The sequence below is a fragment of the Dipodomys spectabilis genome, unplaced genomic scaffold, assembly GCF_019054845.1.
Source record: "Dipodomys spectabilis isolate Male_0828 unplaced genomic scaffold, ASM1905484v1 ptg000173l, whole genome shotgun sequence".
Lineage (NCBI taxonomy): Eukaryota > Metazoa > Chordata > Mammalia > Rodentia > Heteromyidae > Dipodomys > Dipodomys spectabilis.
This window is the reverse complement of record NW_024870850.1, coordinates 10,891,526-10,915,866: the sequence shown is the minus strand read 5'-3', so window position 1 is coordinate 10,915,866 and position 24,341 is coordinate 10,891,526. Positions and strand designations below refer to the sequence as shown.

At 55.5% G+C, this 24,341-nt stretch overlaps 1 protein-coding gene across 10 annotated transcripts in view; it reads right to left on the bottom strand.

Moving 5' to 3' along the window:
* Nucleotides 1–24,341, bottom strand: part of Dnm2 (dynamin 2) — a 69,530-nt gene that overhangs the window by 30,160 nt on the left and 15,029 nt on the right. For all 10 annotated transcript variants that reach the window (XM_042693891.1, XM_042693887.1, XM_042693889.1 and 7 more), the window contains exons 2-6: nt 12,683–12,756; nt 5,452–5,601; nt 4,288–4,491; nt 2,524–2,622; nt 759–919 (exon numbers count right to left, since the gene is read on the bottom strand). In XM_042693891.1, coding sequence (XP_042549825.1) covers nt 759–919; nt 2,524–2,622; nt 4,288–4,491; nt 5,452–5,601; nt 12,683–12,756 — 688 coding nt within the window. The remainder of the gene's footprint in view (nt 1–758; nt 920–2,523; nt 2,623–4,287; nt 4,492–5,451; nt 5,602–12,682; nt 12,757–24,341) is intronic.

Sequence of the window (24,341 nt, the reverse complement as noted above, 5' to 3'; positions counted from 1 at the left end):
TCTGAGTAGTTTCTTGGAGATAAGCGTCTCACAGACTTTTCTGCCCAGGCTGGCTTTGAACCATGACCCTCAGCTCTCAGCCTCCTGAGTAGCCAGCATGACAGGCCTGAGCCACTATTGCCCAGCTCCATTATTTATCTACTTCTTTATCTGCCTAGTTATTTTTGCAATACTGAGCACAAGATTCTGCACACAGGTGTTTTCCTATCTAAGGAGTAACAGGGAAACAATCAAGTGTCTATGTGGCTCAAGTAGCCTTTCATGTGGTGGGCAGGCTGTGTGCTGGCTTGGGACGTGAACCCTAAGAAGTGAGGGCAGTCCCCATTCTCCATTGATGGACAAGAGGAAGGAGGCTTGGAACCGCAGGGTCAGGAGCCTACGCTCAGAGGCTGGGCTGGGCCTCCCTCCCTAACCCTTAAGCTAATGAGTGCAGCCAGGAACCCAGTCAGTCCGGGTGCCCTTCCCTCAGGTTGCCAGCCCCAGGAACTGTGGGTACACACTTTCCGAGCATGTGATTAGATAATTACAATGCCAATGAAAATAATGGTGATCTTGATAGCCACGCTGACAATGGTAGCCACGGAGTAGACACTATTCCTCTGAATTAAATGAGGGCATTCTAAGAGTAGTAACTGTAGGCCGGATCTATTTTTGCTAAAGCAAAATGCTGCTCTAGGCCGGGGCGTGCGGCTCGAAGGTGGTTGTGCTGTGGGCAGCCGGCACCGTGGCCCATGACGACCCCCACATCCTCAGCTTACCTGATTCAGGGTCTTCTGCAGGTGCGGAGTGCCCATGCGGTCGGCCATGTGCCGGTAAGCGGGGTGGGAGAGGAAGAACTTCCTCTCGGCCGCGAGGGCCGCACGGATGTCCTTCTTGCCCTCGATGTCTTTCTGGCTGCGGTTCACCACGCCGATGTAGCCTAGGAAGAGAGAGTCAGGACAGGGCTGTGCCAGGAGGGCCGCTGGGGCCTGGATCTCAGAGAATAGTGCTAACAAATGAAGGATATACACGGGAGACAAGACAGGCAGGAAACACAACACACAAGCTTGGAGGAGGCAGAGAGCACACCCAGCCTGTGGGGCAGGTCAAAGAGCTGAGCTTCAAAGATAGGTACGGGAGGTGGGGTGCAGGTACGGGAGGTGGGTGCAGTCCAGTGCTCAGGCACTGTCCTAGCACGGGCGAGGCCCTGGGCGCCATCCCTAGCACTGGAAAAAAAAAAAAAAGTCAGGTGTCCAGTGGCTCATGCCTGTAATCCCAGCTTCTCAGGAGGCTGAGAATTGAGGATTTAAGGTCAAAGCCAAAGCCAGCCCAGACAGGAAATTCCTGAGATCTTATTTCCAATTTTTGTTTTTTTTAAAGGAGCTGGGAAGGTGGCTCAGTGGTAGAGCGCTTGCCTTGCATGCATGAGGCCCTGGGATTGATTCCTCAGCTCCATATAAGCAGAAAAAGCTGGAAGTGGCACTATGGCTCAAGTGGTAGAGCGCTCGCCTTGAGCTGAAGAGCTTAGGGACAGCACCCAGGCCCAGAGTTCAGGCCCCGCAACCAACAACAACAACAACAACAAAAAAAAAGAAGTGGAAAGTGAAGCTGTAGTTCCGGTGGTAGAGTGCTATCCTTGAGCAAAAAGCTCATGGACAATGCCCAGGCCCCTAGGACCAGTAAAAAACAAAAAACAAAGGGAAGACTGGAGGTGTGTGTAGCTGAAGTGGTAGAACACCAGCCTCAAGCAAAAATGTCAAGCGGAAAAAACAAAGCAAAACATTTCTTGGCTGGTAAGAAGCCCTCAAGAAATCTTAAGTAGCTATTTTTTTTTTGTCGGTAGTGGGGTGTGAACTCTGGGCCTGGGCGCTGTCCCCCAGCTCTTCAGATCAAGGCGAGCACTACCACTTGAGCCACAGAGCCACTTCTGGTTTATTGAGTGGTTTACTGAAGAGTCCTATAGCCTTTCCTGCCGAGGCTGGCTTTGGACCATGATCCTCAGATCTCAGCCTCCTGAGTAGCTAGGATGACAGGCGGGAGCCACTGTCACCCAGCTATGGTGTCATCTTTACAGATCTCATGACCCACTACAGTCAGGCACGTAGATCAGCCCATGGTCCCAGCACTGGGAAGGCTGAGGAGGGACAGTGATCCAGGCCACATAGGGCAAATGCAGGAGACTCTGTTTAAATACCAAAACGGGGCTGGGAAGGTGGCTCAGTGGTAGAGTGCTTGCCTAGCAGGCATGAAGTCCTGAGTTCCATTCCTCAGTACCACATAGACAGAAAAGGGCGGAAGTGGTGCTGTGGCTCAAGTGGTAGAGTGCTGGCCTCTAGCAAAAGCAGCTCAGGAACAGTGCCCAGGCCTTGACTTCTAGCCCCAGGACTGTCAAAAAAAGATGGGAGATATGGCTCATATGGCAGAGCACCTGTCTAGAAAGTGCCAGGCCTGGAGTTTTTTCCCCCTAGTACAGACACACACGTATGCACACATGCATGCGCGTGCACACTCAGCCCTCTAGCCCCGCCCCCAGCCCTGCCACACCTCTTCTTAAGGGGAGCAGCTTGTTCTCCAGGACGTCCCTGGCATCGGTTCCCTCGTCCATGAGGTCCAGCTTGGTGATGACTCCAATGGTCCGCAGGCCTGAAAGGAGAGCAGAGGTCAGAGGGCATCATGAGGAAGGAACCTAGGCTGGTGATTTTAAGCCATTTGGGGTCCAATTGCTCCTGTCACTGTCCCATGCTCTGGGGACATGGCATGGCCAGGTGGATGATTTTGTTTTTAAGTACGAGGCTTGCTGGGCAGGTTCTTTACCTCTGAGCCACACCCCCAGCTCTTGCCTTTTTTTTTTGTCGGTTGTGGGGCTTGAACTCTGGGCCTAGGCGCTGTCCCTCAGCTCTTCAGCTCAAGGCGAGCACTCTACCACTTGAGCCACAGCGCCACTACCAGTTTTCTGGTGGTTTATTGGAGATAGGAGTCTCATGGGCTTTCCTGCCCAGGCTGACTTTGAAACATGACCCTCAGATCTCAGCCACCTGAGCATGAGCAACCAGCACCCGGCGCCTCTTTTTTTTTTTTTTTGGTTGGTCATGGGCTTGAACTCTAGGCCTGGGCGCTGCCCCTGAGCTTTTCAGCTCAAGGCTAGTGCTCTACTGCTTGAGCCACATTACCACTTCCAGCCTTTTCTGTGTATGTGGTGCTGAGGAATCGAACCCAGGGCCTCATGCGTGCGAGGCAAGCACTCTACCACGGAGCCACCTTCCCAGCCCTCTTGCCTCTTTTTTAAACCTTTCTCCTTTCGCTGGGCCCTGAGCCTTCCCGGCAGCCCCACGACACCCATCCCTGGTTCTAATCCAAGGGCGCTATGTTCTCCCTGGCAGGTCGATTTTGTACGCTGCTGGATGTCCAGAGGCCAAAACTGGGTCTAGCTCCTACTTAATTAACATTCATGGATCGATGGCTATTTGAAGAGTCTGACACCACACAGGCTTGGCCTGGGCGCCACAAGTCCCCACTGCCCCCGAATATCACTGCCCCCGGCTGGCTCTGATTAACTCACCCTTTACCAACCTAGCTTCTGTAGTAAACTGAGATTCATTATGTTCTGACAGAGAGAGACCAACCTGTAAGGAAGGTTCAAGTAGCTCCTAGAAATGGGGTCTGGACTCCCAGAGAGGCTCGGGGGGGGGGGGGGGGGGGAAGGGCTGGTGCTATAGTTGGTATCTTAAATGCCTCTCAAATGCTCATCCATTAATCATCAGAATGGTGCTAGAAGGTGTGATGGCCCTTTAAGAGGTGGGGCCTACTGGGAGGTCTTTAGGTCATTGGGGAGGGGGCGAGGTAAGAGAAGGGGATGATAGATGCTTTGGCAACACCATGGGCTCTGCCCAAAAGCAATGAGGTCAACCAATCAAAGGATAGAAGCTCAAATTGGTGAGCCAAGAGGATCCTTTCTCATTTCTAAGCTGGTTGTCTGTGTGATTTGTTATAGCAGCAGAAGGCTAACTAACATGGCTGGGATGCTCCACTTCCCTGGCCTCTCCTTGTGAGCCGGCACTGTGAGTGCAGTGGTGTTTGTGAACAACGGTGGGGGGGATGGGAAGGTGGCTCCGTGGCAGAGTGCTTGTCTAGCATGCATAAAGCCCTGGGTTCAATTCCTCAGTGCCACATACACAGGAAGAACCAGGGGACGCCCACAGGCACTGCCCTCTTCCTGAAACAAGCATGTGCCAACGAGGACGCTAGGGAGTTAGAATCACGGGTGCAGGAGCTGGAAGGGGAGTGGCGGTGTGGGGGCTGGGCGGTCACCTTGGGGGTCCACCTCCTTGGCCAGCTTCAGGGCATCAGAGTTGGCCAGGTCCATGTTGGCAGGCGTGACGGCGAGGATCAGGCTGCTCTCCCGGCTGATGAACTGCAGGATCATTTCCCTGATCTGGTATTCAATGTCGGGGGGCTGGTCCCCCACTGGCACCTTGGTGATGCCCGGGAGGTCAATGAGGGTCAGGTTCAACACTGGGTGGGAAATCAGAGGGGAAGGGGTCAGAGTTCAGGATGTCACTGAACGTGCCCACTGGCATGCCGTCTTTTATTTTTATTTTTTGTGCCAGTCCAGGGCTTGAACTCAGGGCCGAGGTGCTGTCCCTGAGCTTCTTTGCTCGTGGCTAGCATGCTACTACTTGGGCCACAGTACCACTTCTGGCTTTTTCTGAGTAGTGTATTGGAGATCTGGGCACTGGTGGCTCATGCCTGTAATCCAGGCTACTCCAGGGGCTGAGACCTGATTTCAGTTCAAAGACTTTCCCAGACAGGATAGTCCATGAGACTTAACTCTAATTAACCACCAAAAAAACAGAAGTGAAGCTGTGGCTCAAAGTGGTAGAGCACTAGCCCTAAATGAAAGAGTTCAGGGGTAGAATCCAAGCCCTGAGTTCAAGCCCCACGACTGACAGAAAAACAAATCTTACTAAGTTTCCCGTCCATGCTGGCTTTGAACCTTGATCCTCAGATCTCAGCCTCCTGAGTAGCTAGGATGACAGGCGTGAGCCACCAACGCCTGGCTTGGCATGCCTTCTTCTTAAAAAAAGTTCTGGTTTCTCTTGGCATTTCAGGAGCTTGTACTCACTAGGCAGGCACTCTACCACTTACGCCTTGCCCCTAGCCCATCTTTTGCTTTAACTCTCAGACAGAGTCTCATAATATGTGTCCACAGCCAGGCTTGATCTCAATCCTCCCATTGAAGCTGGGATTGCAGGCCCATCCCATTATGCCCAGCTTACTGACTGAGATGGGGTCTTGCTGATTGTCCACCACTCCCCATGGCCTGAGTGGCCTGTGTTTTCCTTAGAGCCATGCACATGGGAAGAAAAGCCCGTGGACATCTACGCTTTGTGAGTAGACAGATCCTAACAGAGTTTAGCACAGCGCCGCCTTCCCCCTCTCCCACAGCCCGTGGCTCCCCTCTGTGCTGCCTACCATGTGGCGAGTAGACACGCAGGTTGATGGGCACTGGGGAGATGCCTTTGTTGGTCCCCGTGACCCTGTCTGTCTCTGCTTCGATTTCCTGCCGAACTTCATCAAAGTCTGTAAACTTTTTGGACTTGCAGTGCAAAAACTCGGCATATTCTGAGAAGAGAAGAGAGATGATCAGGTGAACAGTGACACCCTCAGAAGGGGTGGGGCTGGCCGGGCTCTGGTGGCGCACGCCTGTCATCCTAGCTACTCAGGAGGCTGAGATCTGAGGATCGCGGTTCAAAGCCAGCCCAGGCAGGAAAGTCCATGAGACTCCTATCTCCAATAAACCACTAGAAAACCGGAAGTGGCGCTGTGGCTTAAGCGGTAGAGCACTGGCCTTAAGCTGAAGAGCGCAGGGACAGCGCCCAGGCCCAGAGTTCAAGCCCCACGACTGACCAAAAGAAAGAAAGAAAGAAGTGGCAGGGCTCCAGGGACAAAGGAAAAAGGCTGGGCAAGGTGGCACACGCCTGTAATCCCAGCTACTTGGGAGGCAAAAGTCAGGACTGAGGGTCAAGGTTTGCCGAGACAAAGAGTTCCTGAGAGCCCAGTCCAACTGAGGAGCAAGCTGTGGCGGGTCACACCTGGAGTCCCGGTACACAGGAAGCCACAGGCAGGAGGAGCAAAGTCTGAGGAGGCCAGATGGGACAAAAGCACGAGACCCCACGGGAAATTCAGTCAAGTGAAAAGAGCCACAGAAGGGGGGGGGGCCCAAGTGGCAGGGTGTGCCCAGAGTCCTGGCGAGGGGCCCTGCGTGCCCACTGCGTGGGCAAAGCCCCTGTCCTGAGGAGTCAGCTCCACTCTGTCACTTGCTGTGTTGAGATGGAGTCCCACTACACAGCCCAGGCCGGTGTGCAGTCCACCACCTCCCTGCCTTAGCCTCTCAGGTGCGGGGATTGCAGGCAGGCGTCACTACACCGACTTCAGCACACGTTATAAGGAAAAGCAAGGTGGGGGAAGCTGGGTTTATCCTTTCCTTGTGTTTTGTCTTTCTGCAGAGCTGGGGACAGGATCCACAGGTGTCCCGCAGCTGTCCCGCAGGTGCCGCACCCGTGCCCAGGCCCCCGTTCTGCTCTTTGGTGTTGACAGTCTGACATCGCATCCTTTTCCATGCCGTGGGTCACGTTCAAAGGAGACAGATGTCACTGTCCCTGTGGGGGGACCACCACAGGGCAACCCAGGGGCGGGCGCATCGTGGGTCCCTTGTCTTCAAGGCCATCTGTCCAGAAAGACATGTGCTCTTGTTCTGCCTCATGTAACTGGAACCCTTCTGCACATCACCTTTATAACAGCAATCAAAAACAACCACAAAGATGCGCTGGGCGCCAGTGGCTCCCGCCTGTAATCCTGGCTACCCAGAGCTTGAGGTCTGAGGATCCACATCGGAAGGCAGCCAGCCAAGGCAGGAACAGAAAAGTCCCCCTCAGAATGCTACCTCCAACTAACCACTCAACAACCGGAAGTGGGCGGCGGGGCTGTGCTTCCAAGTCCCGGAGCTCTAGCCTTGAGCAAAAGAGCTCAGCCCAAGCCCAGGCTCAGCCCAAGCCCAGGACCCACATAGACAGACAAGTAAAGATGCCGCCAAGGCACAGAACGGGCACCCCTGCTGGCTTTGTGAAAGCCCATGTGTAGGCCCCTCCATCTTCCTTCTCCCTACTCACAGGAACCCCCAATTGGGACAGCAGCCCCTCAAGGGCCTCTGGGCAGGCCCTGAGCCGATGTGCTGACGTGGGGGGTCTGCAGCCGCCGTGAGACCCAAAACGCAGAGCTGGGACGCGAGACACAAGACACCCTCCTGGAGCAGGCGCCTTCCTCAGCTTCGGGGACTAGTTCACTGCGGCCAGACGTTGGGGGTTTGAAAGGGTCCCCAAGACCCAGAGACCCCAGCCCCTGAAATGACGCTTAGAAAAAAGGCGCGGGGAGCGAGTGCCCTGTCAGAGAACAGGCCCACAGTCTACGCGGCCACCCGAGGAGACACGTCCACAGGGACAGGCAGCCCCGGAAGGAGGCAGAAAGCAGCCAGAAAAGGAGCCAGTGCGCAGCCCGCGCCGCCTCGGCTGGCCCTTCCCCTCGGGCGAGTCTCTCAAACGCCCGTCTCCAAGATGAAGAAACTGAGGCCCGGAGAGGTGAAGGGACTGGACTGACTCCCCTCCCCCTGCCCCGCCCCCACTCTCAGCTGACACGGTTCCCCGTGACAGCCAGAGATGGAGGAAGCTCACTCACTGCTGCTCACAGCCCCTCCCTCCCCCACCCGAGCTTCCCTCCTCCCTCGGGATGCAGGGTGCCCACCTGCCCAGGCCACGCTCTCTTTAGGGAACGTGGATTCTAGCGCAGGGAGGGGGGAGGGGCCGCCTAGCTGCCGCCTCTTCCAGGTAGCCTTCCCTGACTGCACCTTGGCCTCCTTCCTTACACATCACCACCCTACATCATGTTCATGGGACTCGAACCCACGGGCTGCAGCCCGAGAGCCCAGTGGTCACGGGAGATTATGAGTTTAGTCTGCATTTGGGAGTGGTGAGAGAGTAGCTCGGCCTCAGCTTTCTGATCTGTGATCTGCGAAATGAACTGGCCAAAAAAGAAAAAGAAAAAAAGAAAAGAAAGAAAGAAAGAAAAATGCAAGTAAAAAGACTCAGTGTCGGGCTGGGAAGGTGGCTCAGGGGTAGAGTGCATGCCTTGCATGCATGAGGCCCTGGGTTCCATTCCTCCACACCACATAAGCAGAAAAAACCAGAAGTGGCACTGTGGCTCAAGTGGTAGAGTGCTCGCCTTGAGCTGAGGAGCTGAGGGACAGCGCCCAGGGCCAGAGTTCAGGCCCCACGACCGACAAATAAAAGTCCTCCCTGCTGAGCTGCACCCCATGCTCCGTCCCCAGCATCCTGGAATCATTCAACAGCCCCCCCTACTCCACTGGTGACAAAGAGAATCTTCCCCACGCCACCTGCACTGCGAGCCAAAATGAAACCTGCAGGGGGCGCTGGCCCAGGGCCTGGCACACACCGGAAGGGAAGGAGGAAGGGACATCCGGGCCCTGGGCCAGCAGCCACACTGCCAATGCCAGCCAGCCATCTCCCTCGTCCACCAGGGGACTCCTGGGGCTGGGGGGGCCCGAGGGGGCGGTGCACTTAGTTCCTAGAGAGAGGCTTGGGGGCTCTGCAGCCTGCCTGCCCCCCTGCACCTGAGCCAGGAGACGGGGCGTGGTTTGAATGCTCGCACTTCTCAGCTCTAGCTTGAGGACACGGCTCTCAGGATCCCCCACCTTCGTTTTGTGTGCTGGTTCTGGGGCTTGAACTCAGGGCCTGGGCACCGTCCCTGAGCATTTGTGCTCAAGACTAGCACGTTCTACCACTTGAGCCACAGCTTTTTAGTGTTTCCTTGGAGATAAGAGTCTTGTGACAGGCCGGGCACCAGTGGCTCACGCCTGTCATCCTAGGCTACTGGGGAGGCTGAGATCTGAGGATTGCGGTTCAAAGCCAGCTCGGGCAGGAAAAGTCCGAGAGACTCTTACCTCCAAGGAACCACCAGAAAACATGAAGTGGCACTGTGGCTCAAGTGGTAGAGCACTTGCCTTGAGCTGAACAGAGTACAACTTTCCTGCCCTGGGCTGCTTTTGAACTGGGATCCTCAGATCTCAGCCTCTGGAGTAGCTGGAATTACAGGCGTGAGCCACCGATGCCGGGCTTCTTGAAGTCAGGCAGCCCTTTCAACAGAGGCCCCAGACCCACTGTGCCCCCTCAGTGCGCAGGCGCAACAGCAGGTCACGTGCCGGAGCATTTCTGCGGAATAAGCCACTGTCTGCAGCAGCCCAGGCCTTCGGCCGCCAGGCAGGGTGAGTCAGGCACCCAAGCAGGATTTGGAGAAGAGTTGGGTGATGGGAAGATACATGGGGGGTGGGAGGGAGAGTAGGGGGCAGTGGTATGGTTCTACAGCTTATCCATGCTTGGTTGGGACCTGGTGACTCAGTTTCCCCACATGTAGTAGACGGAGAATGAGCAAAGAGGCCAGCAAAGAACTAAAACAGCACACTGAGCCCAAATGGCAGAAAAAGACAAGATCTGCGCCCCAAACCTGGCGTCTTAGCGGGCATGCCTGGGCATCAATGACTTAGGGTTCAGACACAATTTGGAGACTGTGGGATTAAACGGGATCTGTTCATGCAGGACTTATCAGAGCCTTTATCTGACTGATGCCAGGGGGCAGAGCTGGTGTCTCCCATTCCTGTTTGGTCCTGCAGCTCTCTGACTTGACCTCCTAGTGGGGGACACACTCAAAGCGGCTGCTCACCCCAGCTATTACTTTTTTTTTTTTTTGAGACAGGGTGTTCCTGTGTAGCCCAGGCTAGTCTTGAACTTGTGGCCTTCCTGATTCAGTCTCCTGAGGGCTGGGATGACAGGGGTGAGCTGCCCTCCCCAGCTTCTTTTTGTTTTTGGGGGGGTCCAGTCCTGGGGCCTGAACTCTGGGCCTGGGCGCTGTCCCTCAGCTCTTCAGCTCAAGGCTAGCACTCTACCACTTGAGCCACAGCGCCACTTCCGGCTTTTTTCTTATGTGGTGCTGAGGAATCGAACCCAGGGCCTCAGGCATGCAAGGCAAGCGCTCTACCATTGAGCCACCTTCCCAGCCCTTCCCCAGCTTCTTTTCAGACAAAGTGTCATTAGGTTACTCAGGCTGACCTCAAAACTTGTAGGCTCAAGTGATCCTCTTGTCCCTTCCCTCCCACTGGGTAACGAAGGAGGGAAGCCCTCCATCTCTTTTCTGTCCTCCCTCCCCCCAAAAAAAGCACACACCAAGCCAAGGTCAAGGTCAAGGCTGACCCTGAGGCCAGCCTGGCCTCATTTTTAAACTGCTCCTGCTACAGACGTGGTTCCTGGACCAGCATGAGCAGGAAGCCAGGCTCGAGGCCTGGCACTGGGAGCCATGCAGGGAGGACACCAGGCTTCAGCCACAGGACGTGCCACACAGGGCTGAGACAGAAAAGCACAGTGTCGCCCTCACTTTGAGATGAGGAAAACTGAGGCAGAGGAAGGAACACTGGCTGCGACCCTGGCTAGCAAGTCTCTCCAGCCTGGCTCTGGGCTGGGCCTCCAGGGAGACCCCAGGAGCAAGGTGCCCCTGTAGTCATCTCGGGGTCCCCAGCCTACCAAGTGCCATGTCCTCCTCTGGCACTGTCCCTCCCCGTCCCTCCTCCAGTGGGCTGAGCCGGCTCGCAGGCCCCGCGCAGCCTCCTTCCACCCCCGGCTGCTCCTGTGCCTGGAATATCCGTCCCCCCCCAAGCCCAATATTCGTGCCACAGCTCCCCGTTCCGTCCTCAGTCAGACCAGGGACTCCCCCCCCCCCACACCAGGCCGGCGCGGTGGGGCTGACGCTGGGACACTGGCCAATCAGGATCAATGAGGTGATAAGTCCCACAGGGGATGGGGGGGGGGGGGGGGGTCCGGCACCAGCATAATCGCCCCCCTATGTGATACTCCCAGGCCGCCGTCTCCCTCCTCCCCAGTGGGGCCAGCACCCCGGGTCCCCATCTCCACAGCTGCGCGCTCCTCCACGGCCACCTCCAGCCCCGGCCGCGGGCTCCCGCCTCCGCCGAGGTCCTGCAGCCCTGCCCGGCCGCCCCGCTCCCGCTCTGACACGGCCTGGGCTGCTGGCAGCTGGCCCCGGCTCCCGGACAGCCTCCCCCCCCCCAAGGCACTTCGGGGGGGCCCCCGAGTGAGCCCTGCTGGGCACCTCGCAGGAGCTCTGCCAGGAAGGAGCCGCCCTCAGCTGCAGGCCACTTCCTCATAGAGGCCCCGCCCCCGCCCTCCAGAGGCCCCGCGCCCGCGCCCGCCCCCATCCTCCAGAGGCCCCGCCCCCGCCCTCCAGAGGCCCCGCCCCCGCGCCCGCGCCCGCCCTCCAGAGGCCCCGCCCCCGCCCCATCCTCCAGAGGCCCCGCCCCCGCGCCCGCCCCCGCCCTCCAGAGGCCCCGCCCCCGCCCCATCCTCCAGAGGCCCTGTCCCCGCGCCCACCCCCACCCTCCAGAGGCCCCGCCCCCGCCCCCATCCTCCAGAGGCCCCGCCCCCGCGCCCGCCCCCACCCTCCAGAGGCCCCGCCCCCCGCGGCAGGCATGCGCAGCTCCTCCTCTTGCTTTCACCGGCCTCCCTCCTCTCTCCTCTGGGAGGGCAGGTGGCGGCTGGTGGCAGGACCAGCCTGTGACGCGGCGTGATGGCTCAGTGGTCCACGGCTGGCGGGGTGCCTGTCTCAGGGTCGGGGGAGACGGGGGGTGACAGGGGAGCCCTTCCACACCCCCACGACACCCGCAGCACTAGAGACCCTCCGGTGAGGGAAGCCAGCCAAGCTGGCAACAAGTATTCAGCCCGGTATACTATGGCAGCCTGGCGCGTGCAGAGCCCCTCTTACTGGCATTCCCTGTCACCGTGGAAACACAGTGGGCGAAGTGGGGACCCAGCCCCCCTGCCTTCAAAAGAAAGAGCAGGCCCAGGAGCCGGGCAGTGTTGGCTCCCATTCCCACCCATCTCGGGCAGGCTTTCCCTGCGAGGCCAGGAGCCAGCAGCAGCTGCAGTGACAGCTTTCACCTGGTGAAAATCGCAAGACGCAGATCCGCACCCCTGCAGCCTGCTGAACGGGCCGCAGAACCCCAACAAGGGCTGGCCGCCCTGGTGACTCCCATCACACTAGCGCACTGGGCCCAACCGTGGCCTATCCCATGGCAGAGTCCCCAGTGAGGAGTTGCTGGCCAATCCGAAGTCTTCTGAGATGGAAGCCCCACCCCTGGGCGGGGTCAGAGGAGCAACGCTAGGTGGCGCCTCCCAGAGCAGGTTCTCAGATCAGACTCATCTGGTTGAGGGCCCCAGATCTGTGGCTCACTAGAAAGGCAGGGTAGCTGGCTGCGCCTCAGTTTCTCCATGACACCAGCTATGAAAGCTATGTGGGCCTCAGGGAGCATGCAGGAAGGAGAGTGCATATTACAAGAGGCTGAGCAATGGAGCATTTTGGGTTGCCATGATCTACCAATTTAGAACACTGGTGGCCTGGTCACAGTTGAGGACTCGGGGTGGCACTGCTCACTGAGCTGTTCTGCACGTTCTCTGGCATACATGGGACAGGCCAAGTCAACCCCAACGACAGCTCAGGCCCCAAGAGGCCTCCCGCATCCTCTGGGGCACCACATCCACCCTGGTTTCCTGATGTGGCTGCCACGCTGTACCTGTTTTTGAGAAGATGAGCTGCAGAATGAGAGGCCGCCGGGTGACGATTCCTGAGCCGCGGGGAAGGAAGTCCCTGCGAGAGGAGAAAGGGACAGAAGTTACTCAGGCATCTGGCTGTTAAGACAGGAAGTGTGACCACACAGAGTGGAACTCTGTCTTGCCAACCTCAGCGCAGCCCCAGCCTCAGCTGCACCCCCGGGGATTGCTTCTGGCCCAAGGGGAAGGACAGGACTGAAGGTCGTGGATAATCTGGGCCTGGCATTCTGGAGGGGGCCTCTCCTTGACGATCCCTCTGCCACCAGTGAAAAGGAGATCAAGGGGGCATGGCTCAGCAAGTGTGAGGCCCCGAGTTCAAACCCCAGCACTGCCAAAAAGGAGTCTTCATTATTTCAAATTACTATAGAGCCACATGTATGACGTAAAGGCAAATTAAAAGGAAAACAGCGGGTGACAACTTATGACTAGATTCTTGTCCAAAAAGACAAATCCAATAGAGCACAAAGTAATGAAAGTGATTGCAAGTGGAAGGAAGGAAGGAAGGAAGGAAGGAAGGAAGGAAGGACAGGCAGGAAGGAATGTTTTTCACACTGGAAATGCACACATACCCTGTAAGATGTCAGGCGCCATACACAACTTGCTCCTCATACACATGGACTGAAGCAATGTCGGAGGCTCAGAACCCCCCAACACCATCAAGAAAGGAAAACAGCCTGTTGCAGAGGTACAGGCCTATAATCCCAGCACTCAGGAAGCTGAGGCAGAAGGATTCAAAGTTCATAGCAAGAATTGAGGGTGACGTAGCAAGATCCTGTCTTAAAAAAATGGTTGGTACAGACTGTCCAAAATTCATGCAGAGCAGGCAAGGTGCATCATGTGTAGTCTCAGCTACCTGGAAGGTTGACGCCAGTGGATCTCTTCAGCCCAGTTCTGAACCAGCCCGGAAGTGAGAGCTCATTAATATTTTTTTAAGCCGGGTGCTGGTGGCTCACACCTGTAATCCTAGCTTCTCAGGAGGCTGAGATCTGAAGATTGCAGGGTTATGAGATTCCAGAAATGGCCTCCAGTGGAGAACCCGGTGGGGTGAGGCTGAGCGATGTTGGGCGGGGAGGTCCCCATGAAGGGGGGGGGGGGCTTGCTCTCAGGGTAGAACCACCTGATGGGGCTCAGTGACAGCCCCAGGAAGGTTAGACTACTGCAGGGGGGAGGAGGGAGGGGAGGGGCAGGGGAAGGGAGGGTAGTGGATACACACTGAGCAGAACTGGAGGCAATGTAGGAAAGGGGCCACAGCAAGCGTGGAGCAAGCTTGACTGAGGATAGCCAGCATGAGCAGGAAGATGGGAAAGCCAGGGAGGAGAGGAGTCAGGGATGCGTGTGCGGCTCCCTGGAAGGCGGGGCCTCGCCTTGACATCCGGTCTCCTCCAGTCCACCTCGGGTGCACCCTGTCATGACGTCATAGTCCACAGGCCGGCAGAGCCTGGGGCCCGGCCTGCCTCCGTGCTGTGAGCCACACCCACACCCTGCACGCTCCTGTCCATCCTCAACCTCGGGTCACCTTTCCATTTGAGAGGAGGGGGGTGGAGACTGAGGCAGGAAGAGGGGCCGTGGTCACAAGCTAAGGGTGCCTCAGGGCACTTTGTTTCTTGGGCATACTGGGGATCGAACCCATGCTAGTACTTGAACCATACCCTCAGTCCTTTGTGTGTGTGTTTTGAGACAGGATCTCCCTAGCTTTGCCCAAGCTGCTCTTGAACTCACAATCCTCCTGCCTCTGGAAACTGTCCATATTGGGGCTTCAACTCTGGGCCCTGTGCTCTCCCTTAGCTTTTTCCATTCAAGGCTGGTGCTCTACCATCTGAGCCACAGCTCTGCTTCTGGCTTTTTTTGTCAGTTGTGGGGCTTGAACCCCGGGCTTGAGGGCTGTCCCTGTGCTCTTCAGCTCAAGGCGAGCGCTCTACCACTTGAGCCACAGCACCACTTCTGGTTTTCCAGTGGTTTTTATTGGAGATAAGAGTCTCATGGTCTCTCCTGCCCAGGCTGGTTTTGAACCGTGATCCTCAGATCTCAGCCTCCTGAGTAGCAAGGATTGCAGGAGTGAGCCACTGGCACCCAGCTGCTTCTGGCTTTTTGGTGGTCCATTGAATAGAAAGTCTCATGGACTTTGCTGTCCCAGCTGCTTTGAACCACAATCCTCAGATCTCAGCCTCCTGAGGAGCTAGGACTACAGGCATGAACCACCATGCCTGGCCTCATTTTTTAAAGCCTGCAAAAAGTACATGTTTATGGCCAAATGATGCGGGAGCAGCAGGCAATCAAAGGCACCACACTGTGGGGCGCAAGGTCTCTTGTCGGATGAGAATGAAATTCTTTCTTTCTCATCCCTGGGGATGTTACGTGTGTTCAGCAGATGGCCAATGGCTCGGCGTTCTTCCCCCACATAGTTACTTGGCTTCTCCTGCGTGGAGCATCATAAGGAACAATGAGAGCTGAGATGTAGCTCAGTCGCAACGTGCTTGCCTAGCAAGTACAACATCCTGTGTTGCATCCTCAGTACCAATAAAGAAAAGACAAAAAAACAGCCAGGCACTGGTGGCTCACACCTGTCATCCCAGCTACTCAGGAGGCTGAGATCTGAGGATCGCAGTTCAAAGCCAGACCCACCAGCAAAGTCTGTGAGACTTTTATCTCCAATGAACCACCAGAAAACTGGAAGTAGCGTTGTGGTTCAAGTGGTAGAGTGCTTGCCTTGAGCTGAAGAGCTCAGGGACAGCGCCCAGGCCCAGAGTTCAAGTCCCAAGACTACCACCACCAACAACAACAAAAGACAAAAAACAGTTTAAAAATTAAAAGAAAAAAAACCCTTTTGTCAGATACCATTGGCTCACACCATAATCCTAGCTACTCAGGAGGATGAAAAGTGAGGCTTGCAGTTCAATGCCAGCGTGGGCAGAAAAGTCTGTAAGACTCCAAAATAATCAGCAAAAAGCAGGACTAGAGGCATGGCTCAAGTGGCAGAGTGCCAGCAGTGAATATACAAGCTAAGCATGCATGAGGGCCTGCGTTCAAACCCCAAGACTGGCCAAAAATAAAGAAATGTACTCATTGCCTGACTTATGTAACTGTAACCCCTCTGTATATCACCTTTATAATAAAAATTAAAAACAAACAAAAACAAAAACAAAGGGCTTGGGGGTGGGAAGGCGGCTTAGTGGCTTAGCTTGCCTTGCATGCATAAGGACCTGGGTTTGATTCCTCAGCACCACATATACAGAAAAGGCCGGAAGTGGCGCTGTGGCTCAAGTGGTAGAGCACTAACCTTGAGCTGAAGAGCTGAGAGACAGCAACCAGGCCCAGAGTTCAAGCCCCATGACCAACAAAAAACCCCAAAGGGCTCGGGACATAGCACAGAGATCGGATCACCTGCCCGGCACGTGTGGCCCTGGTTCCATCCTCGCACCACAAAAAATGGTGATGATAGTAATACTAAAACAATTAATTGGCCAAGGAGGATGAAGCTGCTTGCTCGCAGGATGAAGCTGCTTGCTCGCAGACCTCTGCCCTTGTTTCTCTGGCTGATTCATGGGGTGGACTTGAACTTGAACAGGCCAAACAAGTCTCCGGCGATAGCCATCAGCACTGTGGTTTGCTCTGGGGGGAACAGACCCGGGAAGGCTGTGCGCGACAGAAACTGCGGTGGTTCCCAGAGCACAAGCATCTATTAAAACACAAAACATATGGCGAAGTAACAGGACTCAAGAAACACAGGACAGACACCCGTTTTGTCCTATCATTGCTAAATGACTCCGTGTTCCTGACCGTATATACGGTAGATCTATACACACAACAGAGGGAAGCCAGGAAGAGGAACAGAGTAAGTAGGAGCAGCCTACACTAAGCAAGAGGAAAGGAATGTAAACTATCACCTGATGTGGAAAAAACAACTTGTATTGTCAAGGTCATAGAACTCACAAACCGTATAGACCATGATAATGGCAATTTGCCTTGTGAAAGTTAAAATGGGTTTGTGACTATGCCACAATACTGTGAAATATGTGAAATTTATGTAATCACCTAATCTCAATTAAAGAAAAAAAGTGAGACCAGGGATGGGTTGAGATGGGTGACACTTTGTCAGACACTTTGTACTCAGATATTGTTTTGTAGAATGGGAACTTCTTTGTACAACTACTTGAAGATAATTAATAAAAGAAAAACACACACACACACACAAAACACACCTGGTGATCGTGGTTCACACCTGTAATCCCAGCTACTTAGGAGGCTGAGATCTGAGGATCACTTTTTGAAGCCAGCCTGGGCAGAAAAACTTGTGAGACTTTTATCTCCAATTAATCATAGGAAAAGCCAGAAGTGGTGCTGTGGCCTAAGTGGTAGAGTGCTAGCCTTGAACAAAAGGAGCTTAGGGACAGAGCCTAGGTCCTGAGTTCAATGCCCAGGACAGGACGGGTAAAACCCCCAATACACACACACACACACATACACACACACAGACACACACACACACTTCTGATCTAAAGAAATTTATAAGAGCTGGCCACTGGTGGCTCACACCTGTAATTCTAGCTACTCAGGAGGCTCAGATCTCAGAATCGCAGTTCAAAACAAGCCTAGGCAGGAAAAGTCCGTGAGACTCTTACCTCCAATAAACCACAGCAAACCAGAAGTAGCGCTGTGGCTCAAGTGGTAGAGTGCTTGCCTTGAGCTGAAGAGCTGAGGGACAGCGCCCAGGCTCTGTGACAGAGCACTCGCCTGGTGTGTTCAAGACCTGGGTGAGCTGGGCACCAGTGGCTCACGCCTGTAATCCTAGCTACTCAGGAGGCTGAGATCTAAGAATCACTGGTCAAAGCTAGCCTGGGCAGGAAAGTCCGTGAGACTCTTATCTCTAATAAACTACCAGAAAACTGGAAGTGGCGCTGTGGCTCAAGTGGTAGAGCACTCGCCTTGAGCTGAAGAGCTGAGGGACAGCGCCCAGGCCCAGAGTTCAAGCCCCACGACCTAGAAAAAAAGAAAAAAAAGACCTGGGTGGGACTCCGTCCTCAGCACAGTAATATGAGTAAATAAACAAAACTGCACACACAAGAGGGAAAGAGCCTTAGATCTCCTAACATGGAACTTCCTACTGGATGTTCTACAAGAGGAGAAAAACAAGGCGCTGCAGGAAAACGTGGTCTGCGATGGAAAACAAACAAAACACTGCCAAACCAAGAACTCATCTTGAAACGCCTTCCAGCTGCCTAGCGCTCATTACTGACCCCCCAAAAACCACCTTTTCATTTCCTCCCTAAATAAGAAGCTAACAGTTGTGGACTGCTCCTATGGGTGGTAGACCAGGAGCCGAGAACTTTCCATGGACCCCCCCCCCCCCCCCCCCCCCCCCCGCCATAGCCACAAGCTCCCTCAACATGGGCCTTCTGGTTGTTTCCTAGGAGCTGGGCGCCCAGGGTGGAGACTGATCCCCCTCCCCCACCACACTTTTTGGGGGTGCTGGAGGTGGAGCCCGGCCCCACACATGCCTCTCATGGAGCCAGGCACTGTGAGGACAATGGTGACACTCCAGCACCCCGCCCAGACAAGGGTCAATCAGAGCCCCAGTGGCACCCGAGGGCAACTCTGGCCCTGGGGTTGGGGGTGGAGGGTGGGAGGAAAGGGGGTGTCAAGGTGACAGAACACAGGGGGGAGAGGTTGAGGACAAAGCCAGCCCTCCACCATGACACCTCCCAGGCTGGGAATGCCAGAACTCCAGGGATACCACCCCCCAGGCCTGGGCGCCCCCCAACATATGCCACCAAACCTCCCAGGTTTCCATGAGGAGGGGCCTTCTAGAAAATGCCCTCTAAACAGGCCTGCCAGGAACAGTGGCAGCCCACTTCACTGGAAGTGGACGTGACGTCCACGCTGCGTCCGCGTCCTCCTCCAGAACCCCAGCCACAACACTCAGGCCGCCAACTTCCTCCTGCTCACCCCCTGGTCGGCTACATTTCCTGGGCACCCTGTCTGCCCGACGACTCTACAGGCCCAGCTTAGCCACTTCTGTGCTGTGTGACCTGAGGCTGACTTCCTTGCCTCTCTGGTCTGAGTTTCCTGGTCAGTGAGATGGTGTAACTCTGTCCACCTCAGGGGACCATGTATTATCTCTCCAGGACAGGGTCCTCCTTCTGTCCCAGGCATAGAAGAAGGGTACAGTAGATGCTCAATTAAATGTAGCCAGCCTCATCCCCATCCCTGGCAATTTTTTTTTTCTTTTTCTTCTTTTTGCCAGTCCTGGGGCTTGAACTCAAGGCCAGAGATTGGTCTTGCCCCTGCCTTCTGCACCTGCTCACCAACATGTAGAATGGAATCTGGGAGGTTAGTAGGTGCTCACTGAATACACCAGAGGGCCACGGGCTCTGGGTCTAGAGTCCAACCCCAACCCTGTCCCTTGTGGGCTGTGTGGCCCTCTGTGGACATTAGTTCAGTCACCTTTGGGGAGAAAGATGTCCCCTGTCCAAAGGGCAGAGCGGGGGGGGGGGGGGGGTGCAATCCCTTCAGCCAGTGGAGCGTGATTGAGAGTTCTACATATTTTTACTTCTCATCAGTCCTGGGGCTTGAACTCAGGGCCTGGGCGTAGTCCCTGAGCTCTTTCACTCAAGGCCAGCACTCTACCACTTTCAGCCACAGCCCCACTTCTGTTTTTCTGGTGGTTCATTGGAAATAAGAGTCTCATGGACTTTCCTGCCAGGGCTGGCTTTGAACTGCGATCCTTAGATCTCGCCTCCTGAGTTGCTAGGATGACAGGCGTGAGCCACCAGCGCCCGGCCTGATTCAGTGTTCTCCCCTGGGCCCCTCTCCTGGGGAGGCTGGGGGACGAGGAGGAAGGGTGCGGCCTGGACCTGGCACCTGTGGCAGATCAGAAAGCCAGCTTGTTTGGTTACTGTCTTTTGAACCAGGAACAAGGCTGCACCAGGAACCCTGGGAGGCTGGGAGGGCGGGGCCGGCTACGGGAAGCCCCGCCCACCCCCTTCCCAGGAAGGAGGAAGCCAGGCCACCCTTCAGCTGTACAGCTGGCGCCCTGGGCTGGGGTTCCCCCTGCGCCACCCCACATTTGAGAGATCATACGCAGGTCCCCAGACCTCAGCTCAGCGCCACACGCAGGCCCTCAGCGGCCGCCCACAGTCCAGGCTGGCGCTAACCTGGCCTCAGGCAAGGGAAGCCAGGCCTGGCCAGTGAGTCCATTTCACAGCTGGGCAGACAGAGGTTCAGCCCAGGGTTTGCCCTTACCCCGGAGGGAGGGAAGAAGGGGGGCGGAGGAGGGAAGGCACAGGTCCACCTCTTTCCGGTTTGCTTCGCACACAAGCGAGAGTTTTGGTAGTTTATGGGAGCCTAGAGTCTCACAGGCTTCCGGCCTGGGCTGGCTTCCAACTTTGACCTTCAGATCTCAGCCTCCTTGAATGGCTACAATTACGGTGTGGGCCACCGGCCCTGGCCTTCTCTCCCATGGCCTCCATGTTCCCCCATCACACTCTATGACTGATCCATCCTGCCTCAGGACCTTGGCACAGGCTGCTCCCTTGGCCTCCAACCCTTCCTTCCCACAGTATCCCCCAGAGGGGCTGTGGCCCCCCGCTGCGTTTTCTGTCCCCACCCCTGCATTACAAGGGCAGCTCCTGTATCCGGCCCCAGCCCAGAGCCTGGTGAAGGCAGCTGGAGGGATGGAGGGAAGGACGGGGTGGCCATGCCCCAGTCCCGCTGGGGCTGGCACCTGCGGGGCCTCCAGACTCCCACCGCAGGAATGTGGCAGTGGCCGCGGCCAGCCCCGCCCTCGGGTCCGCCCTCCTCAGAGGCCAAGTGTCACCAGCTCTGCTCCGTCTCAGCTCACGCCAAGGAGGAAGCAGGGGGCGGCGGGGCGGGGATCTTCGGCCTTGGCCCAGGCCCGGCAGGGATTCAAGTCCTGCCTGGTCCTCTGAGACGACCCGTGACCAGACCGGCCACTTCTCCACGCCTCGGTTTCCTCATCAGATAAGGCGGATGACTCCACCTGCCTTGGGGGAGACTTTGGGAAGGATCTGCGAGGTTCTCAGTGTCCAACAGACACCCTACAATTAAACTCACACTTGGCCACACACACCCCCACGCCAACTCAAAACCCTGGGGGGCTCCAGAGTGCTCCCCCAGAGCCTCCCCGGCCTCCACCCCTTTCTCGCCGCTTGGCTCCCTCCCCTCCAGCCACCTTCGTCCAAAAGCAGCAGCAGCAGCAGACTCGGGCCTTGAGTGTTCTGACACTGTGGACTTGCAGGGCACACTCAGGGTTCGGGTCCGATATCCCCAACTCGGAGGCTGAGCTGCCCCCCCCCCCCCAGCTTTCATCTTCCACAGGGCGGCGCTCACCAGCTCTCTTGGAATCTGTGCACCAACCCATCCCGGGTTAGGATCAGCCCCATTATTGCTAGAGAAGTAAGTATGAGGGATGCAGTCCTCTGAGGAGAAGCGGGCCAGCCTGGCCACACAGCAAGACTGTGTCTCTAAAGAAATAAAATACACCCGGGGCTGGTGGCTCAGGTCTATGCGTGGGACACTGATATCCAGAGGTTCACTGTTCTAGACCAACTCACACGAAAAGACCATAAGATTCCATCTCAACAGAAACAAGCAGGGCGTGGTAGTGCTTGTCTATAATCTAGCTAATACAGGAAGCAAAACATTAGGACTGACATCCAGGTGCACACTCAGACAGGAACCAAGACACCATCTCAAAAGTAACCAGTGCTTAAAAAGGAGGCCTGGAGGCAGAGCTCTGCAATCAAGTGCCAGCCTGGCAGGGGCAAGGGCGTGAGTTCAAACCCCAATATTGGCGGGGGAGGGGGGGAGCGCAGAGGGGGGAGGGGTGTGGGGTGGTGAGGGTGGTGGTGGAAGGAAGCAAGGTCCAGTGGCTCACACCTATAGTCCCAGCCACTGGAGAGTCAGAGACAGGAGAATTATGGTTCATTTGGTTTGGAGGGAAAAAAGCACAAGACTCACCTGAACAACAACCACAGCAAAAATCACAACAGAGTTGGGAGGCATGGCTCAAGTAGTAGAGGACCAGACTAGCAATTAATCAATTAACCGACTGATTAAAAGAAACTGAAACTAGCCAGGCACAGTGGCTCACGCCTGTAATCCTAGCTATTCAGGAGGCTGAGATCTGAGGATTGCAGTTCACAGTCAGCCTGGACAGGAAAGTCCGTGAGACTCTTTATCTCTAATAAACTACTCAGAAAAAGCTGGATGTGGTGTTGTGGCTCAAGTGGTAGAGTGCTCACCCTGAACACAGAGAGGCTCAGGGACAGCCACCAGGCCCTGAGTTCAAGCTCCAGGACCAGCCAAAAAAAAAAAAAAAAAAGGAAAGCCCACCTGCAGCTTATGTAATACTGGTGGCAAAACAATCCACGCCCGCTGCACCGGCCCGTCCACTGCGCCCGCCCTCCACCCCCCACTCGCTCTCCCACTTGAGCCATAGCGCCACTGCCAGCATTGTTGGCGTGGCTCATTGAAGATAAAGGCCTCCTGGATTCTCCTGCCGAGGCGCTCTTCCAACTGCGATCCTCAGATCTGAAGTCTCCTGAGTAGCTAGGATTATAGGCTTGAGCCATCAGCACCCATCTTCTTCCTTTCTAATTCATTAATTAATTAACTAATTAATATATTTCTTTTTTTTTTTGTCAGTCGTGGTCTTGAACCCTGGGCCTGGGCGCTGTCCCTCAGCTCTTCAGCTCAAGGCAGGCGCTTCTGGTTTTCTGGTGGTTTATTGGAGGTAAGAGTCCCATGGACTTTCCTGCCAGGGCTGGCTTTGAACCGCGATCCTCAGATCTCAGCCTTCTGAGTAGCTAGGATGACAGGTGTGTGCCCCCGGCTCAATGATTTCTTTTAGGGGTGCCAGGGATTGAGCTCAGAGCCTTGCACTTGCTGAGCTCTACCACGCGAGCTCTCCCAGCTTTCAGTAACAGAACACAGGAAAGATGCATAAGGAAACAGGATAGATGAATAACACCATAAACCAACAAGACCTAATTAGCTGCGTGCCACACCCCGCCCAACAACAGTCAATACACATTCTTACCAGTGCACGTGTTATGCCACGGTCTCCCAGATACATTAATAGGCTAGGTCAAGGCACAAAGCAAGACTCAATGGGTATCAGTCCCATAGCACTCATGAGACAGAGGCACAAGGATCAGGAGTTCAAGGCCAGGTTGGGCTACCTAGTGAGACCCTATCTCAAAAAAAAAAATAAGTCAGGCACCAGTGTCTCATGCTTGTAACCCTAGCTACTGGAGAGGCAGAGAATGGGAGGATACAGGTTCAGTCCAGACAAGTTTGTGAGACCCTCATCTCAACCAATAGCTGGGTAACGTTGCCTGCACTTGGCATCCCAGCTACCCAGGGAGAGTAAATAGGAGGATCGTGGTCCAGGATGACGCAGACAAAAAGCAAGACCTTGTCTAAAACAACCAAAGCAGCTGGGTACCAGTGGGTCTTCCCTGCAGCCCTAGCTATTCAGGAGGCTGGAACCTGGAGGTTTGAGGTTCAAAGGCAGTCCAGGCAGAAAAACCTGCAAGACTCTGTCTCCAATTAACCGGCACAAAAAGCAGGCTACAGGTTTGGCTCAAGTGGCCGAGTCATGAAAAAGAAAACCTGAAGGAGAACAAAAGATTCTGAGTTCAAGCCCTATTGCTGGGACAGACACACGCGCACACGGGTGCGTGGCTTCAGTGGTAGAGCACCTGCCTAGCAAGCGTGAAGCCCTGAGTTCAAACCTGAGCACCACAAAAAAAAAAAAAAAAAGCAAAAACCCACAATAAGATAAATACTACTCCACACGGAGGTGGTGGCTAACCAGAAAAGGCTAATAGCAAGTCCTGGAGGATGTGGAGAAGCTGGAATGTTCCACCGGCTGCTGGGAGTGTCAAGGAAAAACCCTTAGCAACTCTACTTCTAGGCTGGCACCCAAGGCAGACCACCAAGTCTGTACACAGATGTACACAGTGGCGTTCCTTATCCTGACAGCCAGAGGTGGAGACAACCCAGATGTCCAGAGAGAGAAGACTGGATAAACCAGACCACTGTGCCACACAATGGAATATAATTAGGCCATGAAAAAGAATAATGCACAGGTGTGGTGGCACACGCCTGTAATCCCAGCACTCGGCGGTGGTGGAGAGCTTGACTGGAAGTGTGAAGCCCTGGGTTCAGGCCCTAGTACAGAAAACAGAGGAAGGGGAGGAGGGGAGGGCAGGAAGCAGAGAAACTTGTTAAGAGCATGAAGAATCAACATTCTGAGGGAGGGAATCCAGAAGCCCAAAGTCCCAAATTGTGTGCATCTACGCTGGAGCCGCAAAGTGAATGAGCGCGTGGCAAGAGCCGGGCGCCATGACAGTTAGTGGGGGTGGGGAAGATGACGCCGCCCGCGGGCAGACCAGCCCACGCGCTCCACGCGCGGCGGCACTCACGAAGGGAGCGCCTTAAACCCGCGGACTGTACGGGATTTGATTGATATTGCAAGAAAGACTTTTCAGAGAAAGAAAAACAGCTGGGCGCTACTCAGGAGGCTGAGATCTGAGGATCGCGGTTCAAAGCCAGCCCGGGCAGGAAAGTCTGTGAGACTCAGATCTCCCATGAACCACC